At 40.6% G+C, this 14685-nt stretch overlaps 1 protein-coding gene across 1 annotated transcript in view; it reads right to left on the reverse strand.

Moving 5' to 3' along the window:
* Positions 1-14685, reverse strand: part of TRIM44 (tripartite motif containing 44) — a gene marked incomplete at its 5' end in the record, with an annotated part of 125424 nt that overhangs the window by 71890 nt on the left and 38849 nt on the right. Inside the window, one exon of the mRNA XM_019519388.1 lies at positions 10655-10674. Within this exon, the coding sequence (XP_019374933.1) occupies positions 10655-10674 (20 nt within the window). The remainder of the gene's footprint in view (positions 1-10654; positions 10675-14685) is intronic.

A 14685-nucleotide genomic window follows, 5' to 3' on the forward strand; every position in this document is an offset into this window, starting at 1 on the left:
ACCCCCACAATTACTACACCCCACAACAGAGCCATCAGCATTCCTGGGTCTTACAGCTGCACCTCCAGAAATGTAATATATCTCATCCAATGCACCAAATGCCCAGATGCAAAATACGTAGGTGAGACCAAACAACAACTGTGCACCAGAATGAATGTACACCAGAAATCTATCAAAGACAGGAATACCCAATTACCTGTGGGGGCACATTTCTCACAAGAAAACCACTCTCTCCAATCTCTCAGTCCTGATCCTCAAAGGAAACTTAAAAAACACTTCCCAGAGACGAGCCTATGAACTCCACTTCATCAACCTTCTGGATACTAAAAATCATAGACTAAATATAGACATTGGATTTATGACACATTATAACCTGCCTGACAGCTGACTTCCCAGGTATCTCTCCACTATTCATCCCCCTTCTCTCTCCCCTCCCCGCTCCCCCAGCCTGTCTCTCACCCATCGACTCCTCAATCTACATTTTCACTGATATCTGTCTTGCATGCATACCAGCCCAGCCTCTGGCTTCTTTACTTTTCATTCCATCCAGGAAGAAGAGCACACACCAACCGCTGAAACTTCCTTAGCCTGACGAAGGGTTTTTGAACCCGAAAGACTTGCTTAATAATTGTTTTCCAACTATTTAAGTTGGTCTAATAAAAGATATCAGATTCACGCAAAGAACCTTGTCTGCCTATGTCCTTAGACCAGCATGGCTACAACCTACACCCCTGTTTACAGATTAGATGCACATGATTTCATTTCTGCTCTCTACCAAGTCCACCAGCTGGTCTGGACATAAAAATGAATATGAAATTTTATTATAACTTGTATGATACCAGCAGGGGTGGGAAAGATTGAAATCTGCATGAAGAAGGTTTAAAATGGGGAATTAAATCAAAAAACTTTTATATTGTTTTAAAAGAGGCTAAGAAAATAAATACAATTTAGATCAACCTGGGTTGTAGCCATCCTGACAATTATCTTAAAAAGGCACTCCACGTAAGGGAATAGCCACCTGGCTAAAACCACGCACATTAAAAGAACATTAAAAGAAATTAAGCATGTGGATACAACCATCTCCCTCTTGAAATCTCCTGCCCCTACTTTAGAAGCTGTAGCAAATTGAGCATGGTTGGTAAGTGCAAAGTGGACTAACCAGCATCAGAAAAATGAAAACTCTTTGCTCCTGAAGAAACAAAGAAACACAGCAGGGACCAATTGGATCATCGAACACAGTTATTTGCAATGTCAGACAATGGTATAATAGAAGTTAAGTTCAAAAGGGCTGTAGGAACATCCACGCTGGTTCTCCCTTCATATCACAAGTCACAGACCACCCTCTAACACTGAATAGCAACCTTTGAAACTGCAGTACAAAAGTCTCAAAAATTACAATGTGCACCAGAGACCAAGGGAGCTACAGATGCTTTAACCCCCTGTAATGGCAGAGAACTTGCTGTTAGGCAAAACAGGTCCCAACTCCTGAAAATATATGTATTTGCAAGTCAGTCCTGGCTGTGGCAAGAAGCAAAATTAAAAATAGAAAACTGACTATGGCTTTTGTGTCAGCAATTGGGCTATTTCTCCATGATGGAGAGATAGGATTTAAGAGCTGAATTAAAAGGGTATTTTATTCAGGTGCCTAATTTGATATAGAAGTCAATGGCAAATAGGAGCCTAAAATGAAAGTTGGCATCTAAATAGGAAGTTGGTATCTACATAACATAGTTAGGAGAGAAGTTAGACAAGCTTTCAGGCACAAAGTGTCCTTCCTCAGGTGAGGTGAATCTAGATCTTAGTTTTATCACTTACATATAGGTTAGTCTCAAAAGGAAATGACTGGTCATCTATAGATAAGATCTCTACTCAGCTATTAAAATTAAAATATAATGGCACAAAGATTGGCCAAAGCTAAGGGGTCCTTAGCTTAACTGGCTGATAAAAGAATACTATGTTTTGGTTCTTCTATAAATTGCTACTTTTAAATCAGGCTAAGAAAGTAACTCACTAGTTCCTGCTGTTTTCCTTATCATTCACTCTCTTTTCTTTCGTATGGCATCAGATATCAACTTCCAAATCTATGAGCCACTGTCTGGTTTTGTTCAGTGTGCAGATTCCATCTACCCTGTCTGGCATTTGTTAAGATTACACATTCTGATTAAGTGCTGTGCTGTGCTGTTTGTTGGACATTGCATTCACTCAGGGGGCTGTCCAAAATGTTCATCTTGTGATGTGTTGTTTTGAAGCCTCTGTATCCATACCTCAGCATGACCCATGCTTCTATATTGAAGTTGTACCCAATGTGGGAGTCGTTTGGTGCTGGTATAAAATGCTGTAGAAATAGGCCTGACATCTCCCACAGGTCAGCCCACTCTGTTGCTGCCATAGGTGTGGTTCGACATCTTCAATCTCAATCTCCTCGGGAGCTTGTGGGCTGTGTGTGCAGACAGTTTATGACTTTTTAAGCCTCTTAAACCTCCATCTGTTCAGGTCTTCAGTTAACAGTTGATGAAGCAGGTGATTTTCATCATCTCTTGCCGCTATTGCCAGTAATGATGTTAGGATCTGTCTCTTATATCACTTGGTCAAATGCCTAAGAGTACAGGAAGTACATCTGTATAAGTTGTACACTGTGTTATGACTCTCAGCGTGCTGTTAAGTTTAGCGTCCAGCTTTTCAGCATGACAAAATATTCCTATCGCGAGACAACAGAATTGAATGCCAACAGCACCAAAAGAGATTTACTACATTGGTTTGCAGGGTCCTTCGTTCCGGTACCAGCTCTAGAGACTTTGGAAAAGCTCTTTTCTAGGGTGTGCAATGTCTTTTACAAATAACATGCTTGCAAGCTATGGACAGGACAGTGATCCCTTCAAAGAAACCAGCCTGCAATATCCATGGACAGGCAAAGTTGCCATGCTCCAAAACTTCTTCCCTTCCTTCTTTCCCCCCGCACCAGCCTTTTCCTCTATAAACAATATCAGCGATCTCCAAATCAGATAACGACTGATTACTACAGAAGGGTGAGCACAGGCCACAACTGCAGTAATTTTGGTTTCCCAAATTGTGAAACTGCTCTTTGGGATTAGAGAAAACAAACACCAGCACACCCCTCCTCACTCCTCCTCCCAAAAATGAGGATGAAGAGTGCATAGCCTTTTCTTTTCCATACCTACCAGTGTAGCTGGCACAATACACAAAGGATATTTGCTGCAACCCTTAAAGGCATGTAGTAATGGGAACAGGTAGGTTCCCACTGAATGACTGGTAGCTCTGGAAGGTGTTATTGTGCCTTAAAGTAACTGTTCAAAGGCTCCTAGGTTGCCTGCTGATCCAATGCAGCTCTGCACTGACTCGCAAATGCAAGACAAATGATAATGGAGCCCTCTATTGAAGAAGAAAGACTAATCAGACAAGATATTGGCAATCTCTCTTCTTTTGGGGGCTGATACTTAACCATAATAAAGGAGAACAAATAGGAAACTGGGAAGGGGTACGGATTCGAGTCCAGGACTTGGAGCCAGGAACTCCCATATCCTATTTCCACCCCACAACTGCAATCTTTGGAAAACCTCTTTGCTTCAGCTTCCCCATCTATCAAATGGCTATAATGTTACTCAGCCTACTTTGTAATGTGCAGATGATATAAATAAAATTATCCTTTAATTATAGCACCTGCTCATTTAAAAAAAATGGTTCCTCCTCACCCCCCAATAAAGCAACACTAAAGTTACAAGGCATGCTTAAAGAGATGTGGTACTGGTGCCTAGTCATTAAAGATGTCAGCAGGAAATGAAAGCAGGATTTATGAATAAGATAATTCCTAAACCTCAGCCATTAAGAATTAACTTAGTATCATCAAACAGGTGTAATAAGAGATTACACTGGGACCATTTACACTTTCAGTTCCGGACAAGATTTTCTCACAAGCATTGTGAAGCTTACAAAAGAGAGACAGAGTTGGGATTATCAAGCTGTTAACTGCAAATCAATTACTGTTTGGCTTTTGTTGGTGACAGGCAGAGCTCATACACAGCAGCCCCAGCTCTCGTCTTGCTGAAGGAAAGGGTGACAAGGGGAAATAAAAATGTCCAGCTTACTCTGTGCTAATGTGTGACAGCTGAGTTTCTTCACATGTAGTCCTAATATGGATATCTGGATGTCTCTCAGAATAATGAATGTCTCATCTTTCACATTTCTCTGCTTCCCTACAATCACAAACAGATGCCTGGGTTTCCTCATAAGTGCACAGAAATTAAAGTAATACAACAAACAAGCAGTGAATTCAGAACACCACAGAAAAAAAGGGATGCAATAGGGACGCCGCTCAGAGTGCAGTGAACTAACTGGAGATGCACCAGTCATGTCATGTGGTGCACTTTGGGTCTGACAGAGGGTATGGATAGACGTGCATTTGAAGCACTCCAAATCTCCCTCCACTTCGGGAGGGCTTCAGCACTGTGCAAAAATGCCCCCACTTCAAAACAGCTATAAAGGCATGACATGGTAGTGCTCTTAAGCCAAGGAGGCCAGCAGAAATCCCAGCATGTCCTGAAGGACAGCTGAGTGTTCACTGACTGCCTGCCTGGCTCCCTTACATTCCCCTTTGCTTCCCAGAAGGAGACAGGGGTGAGAGCAGAACAGAATCCTCTGTGGGATACTGGAGGACTAAGCAATCCCCCGTCCTGCTTCACTATGGGGTGATGTTTCAGGGAGCATTTCAAACATGTCCTTCTTCTTTCATAACTGAAATGCTGCATTGTTGAAGCATTTCTTTGGCCATGCACACCTGCACCCTTGCTGTTTCTAGTATTCTGAGCACTCCAAACAATCTATCCATCCACCCGTCTATCCATAGCCAAAGAGATTTAAAAAGACACAACAAAACAAATCCTTCCAGAATTAAGATACTGGCACTATCTTCTTTGCCAACCCTCTCCACGGAGCTAGTTAACACAGAAGCTATTCTATTTCATTGAGAATTGCACTGATCTTGCCATAGGGTGAAGAGAATCAGGCCCTAGAAGGTGTCAGCTCTGTAAGAGAGAAGCAATAATTTTCCAGTGTAACTGGGGCTCTTTCTGCAGAGAGAGATGCCTGAACAGGATGTGCTAGGGTTATATGTTCTAGCAACTGTGAACTTAAAGGTTATTATTGTTGTACTTTCAAATCAACTACTGTCTCTTTTGTACTAGAGTTATATTACAAAAGCAAGGCTGGCTTATTTTGAAGGAACCTGTTAGCTCTGAGTATAAAGGCTGTTACAAATACGACTGATAGCCAAGTAAAATACCATTTGTTTTTTTTGTGGGAAGGGTGGACAAGAAAATTTTGTGTTTGGGCTGACAAGTTTTTATACTGTGTAAAACTGTCATAACATCTCATTTGTAGATCAGGCAGGAAGATGATAAGCAGCTTAGTCTAGATAAAAAAAAACAACCACCAGGAACAGTAGAGAAAGCTGGAAAATTGCTGTTTAAAGTAAGTAGCTCTTTTGTTTAAGCATCCACTTTTCAAATCTGCCCTTTGCAAAAACCCCTTTTAAAAATGCCTAAGCAATAGTTAAACTTCCATTTCTATGCACATCAATATGCCCCCACTCAAATCAGTTCTAATCAAACAGAAACAGAAGGCCCGATGGAAAGACAATGGGCAACTACTCCCTAGTGGGAAGCCAAGCTATTAACTCCACATTGGTCTGTGTAAGGTGAGCAGATTATCCCTGTTTATAATTTATTCTTCTGCTTGGATCCTGGTAACATCTTCACTATCACAGAACAGCTTTAGTAAGGCACAGGCTCCTCAAAGGCTATGGGGCTCAATGGATGCCCAAAGTCACTTCTGGAAGTTATTTTAGCAATAGAACTTGTCCTTGATGCATAAAATTGAAGGGTCTTTGTAAATGGTGCAGCAAAAGGAACCTGGGACCATAAAAGTGCAGGAGAGAATTACAGTCCAATATCAGCAGAGCATAGCGAGCTACATGTAGGCCCCATACAACACATGCACTACTGCATTAGTGTTTAAGATTCATTTGACTGATTTACAACAGTCCATTCAGTTTTGTCAGGGATTTCAGTCACTGCTGTTTGGAATAACTTGGGGTTAGAATCCAAGTCCTAAGAAATGAGCAATATAGGAAGTCTTAAATCTTTGCTACAGCAAGTGAACATTGCATCTGGAATGCCCGATACACTAGCGTTACCTACACAGAAAATGAACTGGCAAAAGGAAGCACTGCTGTGATATAATTTGTATCGGCAGAGCAGATTGGAGGTAAACAAGGAAGGTTCTGTGCCCATCATGTAGACCAGAAAAAACACATTTTACATTTCACATTTTCATCAAGACTTTCATCACAAAAAGTGCTTCATATACTTAAAAAATACAGCATAGTAAAGAGCAGACCCAGGGCTGTGAGAAAAGCAACAGGAGAATTTTGGTAAATTCCTACACTCACAAAAAATACTATGGTATTCTTAACACCCACACAAACCACCAATTATTTAAGGACTTCAATCCAAAGCACACAATGTACCTGAGACAGGCAAATTTAATAAGTTATTAAGGCTTCTAGATATATAGCTACATGGAGTCTCCAACAGTCTTACTGAAATGCTGTGGTCCTCTTCCACCTCTTTGGCAGGTTAGGACACCCAGCCTTTACGAAGTTGGAATCTGTCCCACAGAAAAGAGGTGACAAAGCAAAGGGCTACATATTTGGCTTTATTCACCCTAGCACAGCCACAATGAAGGCAAAGCCCATCCTCAAGTCTACAATTCCCCAAAGGCGTCTGTTGGAGTGAGATCAACAGTGCCCTCCTGAATCAGGTCTGCTTCAAGGGTACAGGGAGAGCTGGAAGGCCACTTCATTGCCACTCCTTCCTCTGCCAGCGTGGGTGGTCTTGTGGTCAACTGCCTCAACCTATGGAGGAGGTTCCTTGTGCTAAATGGCAAATCGGACCTTACAGCTCTTGATGGAAATTCTGTCTGAACCTGCTGTTGCATTTAAATTATGGGGTTTATTATTATTAAACAAACAGTCAATAGAGCAGTCTGTGCTATTTTGATACTGAAGCCGTCTCCATCTTTGGACCTTCTCTGCTGTCTGTGCACCACAGATTTTCACCTGTAGTGTTCTATGTTACTACCACACTGAGCAAGACAGTATGGAACAGTCTAGTGTCAGGCATGTGGTCAGCAAATCAAACTGGTGGAAGAACTAGAACACCAGTTCTTAGTGTTACTTGTATTTTTAACAATACTCCCACTCTCACAGAAGCCTTGTCACCTTTCCCCATATCCCTCCCTCTTACAATTGCAGTGCATTCCTATACTGCATTGTTACTGGCACCTTTATTAACCAGGTGTACTTGATTTCAAGGGATGTTGAAAAGCATGTTAGAATGAATGAAACTTCAGAAGTTCAGTAACAGTCTGCACTGAATTGTTAATTAGAACAGATTGAGTCAGACAGAAGCACACCATAAACAAACTAATTAGTATCAATGAGTACATCAGGACAGGTCTAAGGAAGCAGCACTTCATCACTGGCTTCTAACAAGTTAGCACCTGCTTGTTACCTCTTGGCTAATGTCCTGTTGAAAAGGCATTAAACCATCTGCAGCCAAACCAAAAGTCCCACACTAACAGAAAACAAAGATCCATTTTTCCTCGGTCATCCTCTTATCATAATTGGCTCATTCTTACCACACTGTCCAATTCAGTCCAGCTACAAAGCCAGTTCTCATTTAGGATCCTCTATATGTAGAATAAACATGTCTTTTGCAGATTATATACCCTCAGGGCTGTCACTGGACTGGCAGTTGGTAAAACAACAGTTTCCTTAGAAGGGCTGAGGAATGCCTTGTGCCCCATACAGAATTAAGATAGACGGTTTTAATGCAGAACAGCATATGGGCATGAAAGATTCCAGAGGGAATATGAGAAGAGGAAGAATTAGGACAAGCCATTCAGTTTGTCAGCCTGCACTAACCATTGTCATTTAAATACAGCGAGTCAAGAAAACAGGATTCCCTTAGACATCGCCCACACAGATTCCCTAGATGCAGACCTGCAGAAGAACTGTACATAATTTTGCTTTTTGCAAGAAGAAAATAACAAGTGCAATATACCACAAATTTATGAGAGAGTCCAGACCAGGCTTAGTTTAATCAGATTTCAATAGTTTAGTTAACCGGAGGCAACCAATGCAAGAAGACTTTTGGTCACTTCCACAGAAACAGAAATATTCACTTATGACAGGAGGGGTTACAAAAATAACTAGGAATTTTAGAAGACTATAAGCCTTATGCTTTTGGACATAAATCTACTTTTAATGGGGGTTCAGGATACATTCTGTCTGGCAGGAAAATGGGCATATTATTCCACAGTTCCCTTCTTCAGGATTTCTTGTATCCTATTCTGAAACAGTGGGCATTGGCTAAAATTAAAGCAGTGCTAACAGACTACAAGGACTATTGCCTGACTCACTTGAGCAATCCCTATTCTCTGGAATAATTCACATAATCCCATTCCCAACCACCCGTGATTCCTGGTTTTAACTTTCTGCATACATGCATGGTCTCACTTTAAGCGGCAGGTGTATATAGACATGAACAGAAGAATTAAACAATGTAATGGTAACCACACAGTCAGCATTCATTTGTTCCCATGCTCCCTGTTCACCCATACACATGGAAGAATTTAAGGCAATAATATAAACCAAAAGGAACCCATATGCCACAACGCTTTTGGGGGCTGTCTAGTAAATCCGTTCCACACCCCAGGGCTACTTGGAATTTTATGACTGCAAGCCGATTTTTCTACTTGAAAAGCACATCCAACTTAGGAATTTCTAAGCAGTACAGTATTTATGGCTTACAGGATTCCCTGCTGTCAAGGGCAGCAGTGTACAGGTACTTCAGTTTTTTAAAATAATTCAAGGAAGGACCACCACAGATGCAGACATAGTTACAGTTTGGATTTTATAACTTGCTTTTGAAGTGTTCCACATAAGGCCCACCCACTATTTCTTATATAACAGAACTTTCTTTGATGTAGTGGAAGTTCTAACAGTGCAAGCAGTATAGGATCAGGTGCCTATTTTTTAAAAACGGAGAGGTTTGGTTCAGTGGTAAGTTTACATTGCAAAGGAACTGGCAGGCCCAGTAATGATCACTTCTTTTAGAGCCACTGAACTTCAATAAAATGTCATCCTTCCCTAGACTTAGGAACAGAAGATAGGAAAGGTAGGCAACCACATCATATAATACCTTTCATCAACTGGTCAAGCTCCACCTTGAAGCCTCTTCAAGTTTCTCTCTCCACTATTATTGTTTCAGCACTTCACCCCTGTGCTGTTGTTCCAATTTCCAGCCTAAATTTGTTCCATGGGAACAACATACTACTATATTAAAACTGATACCCAAAAACTGAGCTAATGGAAACTGTGGGTGCTGAGCACCCTGATTATCAAGCCACCTAATTAGGGTTTTAGGTACTGAATTCTGAGCATTATGACTAAAGTGCATTGTCTAAGAACAGGCAAGGTTCTTTGAGTCGATGCGATACCTTTTATTAGACCAGCTGAGTAGTCGGAAAAAAGTTCTTGGCAAGCTTTTGGGCACAGACACCCTTCTTCAGGCATAGGGGGTCTCTGCTGGTCTGAGACTAAGAACAGGCACCAGCACAGTCAAGCTTAGAACTCCAGGGTGTTTATAGACATGCTCCAAGAGGCTGGGTGCTTGAATTAACGCAGCTCCAAGAGTTGCACTAATTAAAAGTGCCTGGAGTGTCATATGCATCAGCATCCCCACACTGAAAAATGGTGGCAGGGCACTTTGAACTACAGCTCATCAAACCAGCTTTAGTTTGAAGTGCTCCGCCACCATTTGTCAGCACAGGGACACTAATACGCATGATGCTAGAGTCTGCTGGAGCACACTATTACCACACTCCACCAGACTCAATTAATTGAGTCTGCTTTGATGTGCTGTAATTACAGCATGTTAGAGCAGCCTCTCTGCATGTGTATAGGAGCCCCCAGACCATAGCTTCCAGCATTCATCCACCTGGGGTACAGACACAAGGAACAACTGCATCCATATCAAAACAGGAGCATAACTAAGAGGGGAGAGGGGAGCAGAAAAAGCTACTGCTGCTGTAACTAGCAGCTAATCACTCTGCCACCACTGTGCAGTCCAGCAGCCACTGCCCCATGCAGTGAGCCACTGCCCACAGCACAGAGCTGCTACTCTGCCCTGTTACACCTCTGTCCAAAGATGCTGCTACAAGCTGTTATGATCCAACTGTTACACCTCAGGGCTTCTATAGTGATACAAGTGTAGCAAAGCTATTTCAACTTTAACCCAGTTTCATTCTAGCTTAAGGTTTCAGCAATTTAACTAACATATCACTACAGGATCATGCAGACCTAAAGTAACAGCTGGTGTATGCTCTCAAGCTATAGCTCCCCCTCCCCTTTAAAAGCAGTTAAAAGGTATGCTTGCATATAGTCTCCACCACCCTATTTCTCACGTAAAAGAGAAAAAAAGGTATTTTCAATAAAAGGTTAAGCATTATAGAAAAGCTATGACTGCAAGTGAACAAAACAAACAAACAAACAAACAAACAAAAAATATACTCTTACCTGTGGTCTTCATCTCTGCTCTGCAGGAAAAAAAAGAAACAAAACTGAGTGTTAGGTTCAGCACTTTAAAACCTTGTTTTTTTTTCCTTCCCCAAACACACAGACATTTTAGTAAGCTATGTATTATGGCAGAACTAGCGCACACTGTCTTTAAATGTAGGAGAGTGCATATATTTCTATTTGGTGAGGTAGAGTATGAATTAGAAGCTCAACTTGACCACAGGCCAATAAGAACAGGTCAATTTTTACTACTCGGCATAGGCAGCTCAACAATAGATGATCAAGTCACTTTCCAACAGGAGAAACACTTTAACACCTCTATCCCCAATTCACCTCATTTATAGCAACAGATAATACTAATGCCATCTTGTCACTTGCTACAGGGAGAGTAGGATCAGATACCCAATGTGAATGGAAGCAGGTAGTGTATAAATTGCATAAGGACCTAATGACAGCTAGTATCTCAGTCTACATTTCTTCATGCAGTGGAGGTTAAATAGCTGCATAGACTGCAAAACACATTGGACTCAATTGTCATCTTACACACAGTGGTATGATAAGAAATACAAAGAACTTAATGTGGTTTAAGAAGAGAATCACTTTTCATTACAGCTATTCATTTTGTACAAAGCATTCAGACTATCTGCATCAGATGTTTTATACAGCAAAGGACATTGCAATTGCAATCACAGATCCTATGTAGAGTGTGGGAATACTGCAATGGGGACATATACACGCCACCTCCTTCCTCCTCAGCCCCACTGAACTCTCCTAGAGAAAAGCATGAGAAAGAGCACTGTGGAAAGCAGACTGATTTCTGATTACTTGAACAGTCTGATAGGAAACAATATATTAACTGAAGCAGTCATGCAATTTTATATGCTTTACATAACTAGGCAACTAAACTTGCATACAGCATAGATAAACCTCAGTACGTCCATAGATAATTTTGGTCTTTATATGCAAATGCCTTTTTTTAAGCAGAGACTGTGTGGAACACCCCTACTGCTCATCCCCCCCAAATAAAGTCACAATTCTCTACTCTGGCAAGGTGAATCCTGATGAATTTCATTATGGCAAAGTGAATCCTGGCTGGATTTGGTTGCTCTCCCTACTATCTGCCATCTGTATCTATTTAATGTCACCAACTGATCACTGGATTACTGATGCAGACTTTGGCAGTTCTCTCTGCACTTGACATTGACATGTATATCAATCAGCTGTCCAATTCCAAGGAGGGAAAAGTTCAGTGACCAGGCTTAAAACTAGTTTAAAAAGTGATCAGACTTAAAACTAGTCTAAAAAGCAAAAATAAATAAATAAATAAATAAATAAATAAATAAAAATGCAAATTCCTTTTCCTAAAAAGCGAATCCCGCTTTTGATTGTAAGTGAGAGAATTCTAAAAATCTAATTACTTTTCAGTTTTTATGCAGTTTCTCTTTTCCTTTTATTTCTCTTTGCTTAGATAAGAAAGAGACTATCACCTTATTTTTTGTTTATAGTTCATTCTCCCAGATGTTTGTCTTCTAGGTACTCCAATTTTATAGCCATATAAGGACAATCAGAATCAGGTTTACATTCATTTTCACTTTTATGCTATTTTGTACTAACAAAATGAGACAAATGTTTGGGTTGTAGTTGTCACATGGACAGGTATATTCATTTAAGACACTCAAGAATGAACAAAAAAACCCAACCACAAAACTTCAGTAGAATTTAAGTATTCAAAAGGAAAAATGGGGCAGTTCACTTTGACTTCTACAGCTAGGCATAGAGCGTCATAGGTAAACTCAGTCACAGCATTGGCAAAAATCGTGCTGTAGCATAAGGGAATCCAAATGTAAGTTTCTGGAACACAATGGGGCAGCTCAATTGCTGGTGTAACTGTACTGGAGTCCCTGGAGTTTAAGCAGGTACTGGTTTTCTCCTTTGCTTCTGCCCCTGATGAGGCTGTGTAAGCTGGTTCACTTCAACAGGGTTACAAAATTGTAGCTAACATCAAAGTTTGGCTCACTGGCTTTGATGCACCACTGCCTTATACCTTCTTCAGTTGCAGACAACTATAAAAAGCAAGTGTGAACTACCAAATTTGAATGTCACCATTTTATATCTGCTTTTTACACTCATGTTCTTAGGCAAAAGGTAACGTAGCCTCCTCTGAGTTACCTATATTCTGGAGTTGCCTGAATTTGCCAGGGTACTACAGAGTTAGAGTACCCTCAGTGCTCTTCTTAACTCCCTACTGTACATTTCTTTCTCCACAGTTCCCAGGAAGAAGAGAACAGTGGAAGAGCAGCTCACTCCAGTCCCATTTTGCAGATCACCTTACCAATCTGCCATGTCCAGGTCTTGTTCTATACCAGCTGAGATGGTTCCTTTATGTTGTTTAGATGGTGCAAAGAGATGTTAGTGTAACAGAGAAACCAGTCCACTCTGCACAGCTGGAATGCATAAAATTCAAGGCAGTTCCATTCATTTCTTAATTATTTGTACTGTCATGCACCAGGGATCCATTGTGTTTCACAGAAGGTCTCCAAAGCCTGGTTCAAAAAGTATAGGAAGCTTCATAAGTGAAACTGGGACACCTTTCTTATCAGCTGACACAGCTGCTTGCTGTACAAACTCTCATTTAAGGCCTTCACTTCAAGTGCAGAATCTCTCTATACTAGTATAGAAATAGCTGTGATCAAGATTTAACACTATTCCTCTTATGGCTGGAGAAACAAACTCCTCATGGTACCACAGTCAAAGGGATTTCTGTGGCAACTCACTGAATAATGGAAAAAGCAGCTGCAAAACAGTAACTGAGCAAAGACTACAGAGATATCAACAGTGACTCAATTGCATTTCAATTCTTCTATAAAAGTGTCTGTAGTTTCCTTTATGTTGCAGGTGAATCAAAAGATATTGAGCAGAATTAATCTGTCCCCAGAGTATTAAAAATGTTTAAGCTGCAGTGCATACCTGTTGGGGATCTTTCCAACTTGAGTTTTCCCTGCTGTAACTCCAATGAAATAGCTGCAGTTTCATTTGGGCTGAATGTCACCTATTGTCTATGAAGCCAGTTTAAAAGAATACTTATATTGATTGAAGAACCAGACATCAAGCACATGAGCATTAAAAAGGTGTTCAAGCACTTTGGTACAGGGACCATTTTCTTATCAAGTGTCCCTACAGTGCATAGCACAACGGCACCCTGATCTTATTTGGGGTCCTAAAATCAATACTGTAATAAAAACAAGATCCCACAATGGAATCACAGATACTTCAACAAGTAAACATGTATTTGATGCAATTAATGCTGGTTTAAATTACCCAGGAACTCAGAACACTGAAGCCCTGAACCAGCTCATGTATACCAATTTACCACATCATTACACTGTCTGACCAGGTCATCTTGCAATGAATACTAAACCTACAAACAGCGAGAGTTTCATGAAGCCTTTACTGTGAAAAGGACAGAGGAAAACAAATTTGGTGGGAAAAGTCATCAACAAGGGACACGCAAATTGGTTTTGGGGGAAAAAATGCCAACAAAAAACCCACTTTGGGCTTTTTGATCTTTTTATACAGATTAAAAAAAACAAAAACCTGAAGCAGTATATATTTTTTGATGTGTAGACATGCTTCCCCCCTCTCTTACATAATGAATTGTCTTTTAAATCTTTGTGCTTCTGGATTCAGATCAAGACTATAGGACTAGAAACAGAAATACCAGTTGTCATTTAGTATTTGTAGTACACATGAACATACTAAGGGGTCTGGCTTTAGATGACTTTTAGGTAGCTGCTTATACAAACCCACACTCTGACTACTGGATAGTTTAGCTGATATGAAAAAAGCAGCAAACAGCAGAGAGGAGAGGGAGATGTATGACATTTCCCTCATTAAGTAAACAAATTCTAGGAGAGGAGACGAAAGGAAACTAAGTGTAAAGTTGGTGCGTTTGGGAAAGAGGTAGTGTGTGTATGTATTATAATATTATAATTAAAATACAATTATAACACACACACACACACACACACACA

This window comes from Gavialis gangeticus, unplaced genomic scaffold, assembly GCF_001723915.1.
Source record: "Gavialis gangeticus isolate Ggan-Ray unplaced genomic scaffold, GavGan_comp1, whole genome shotgun sequence".
NCBI classification, from domain to species: domain Eukaryota; kingdom Metazoa; phylum Chordata; order Crocodylia; family Gavialidae; genus Gavialis; species Gavialis gangeticus.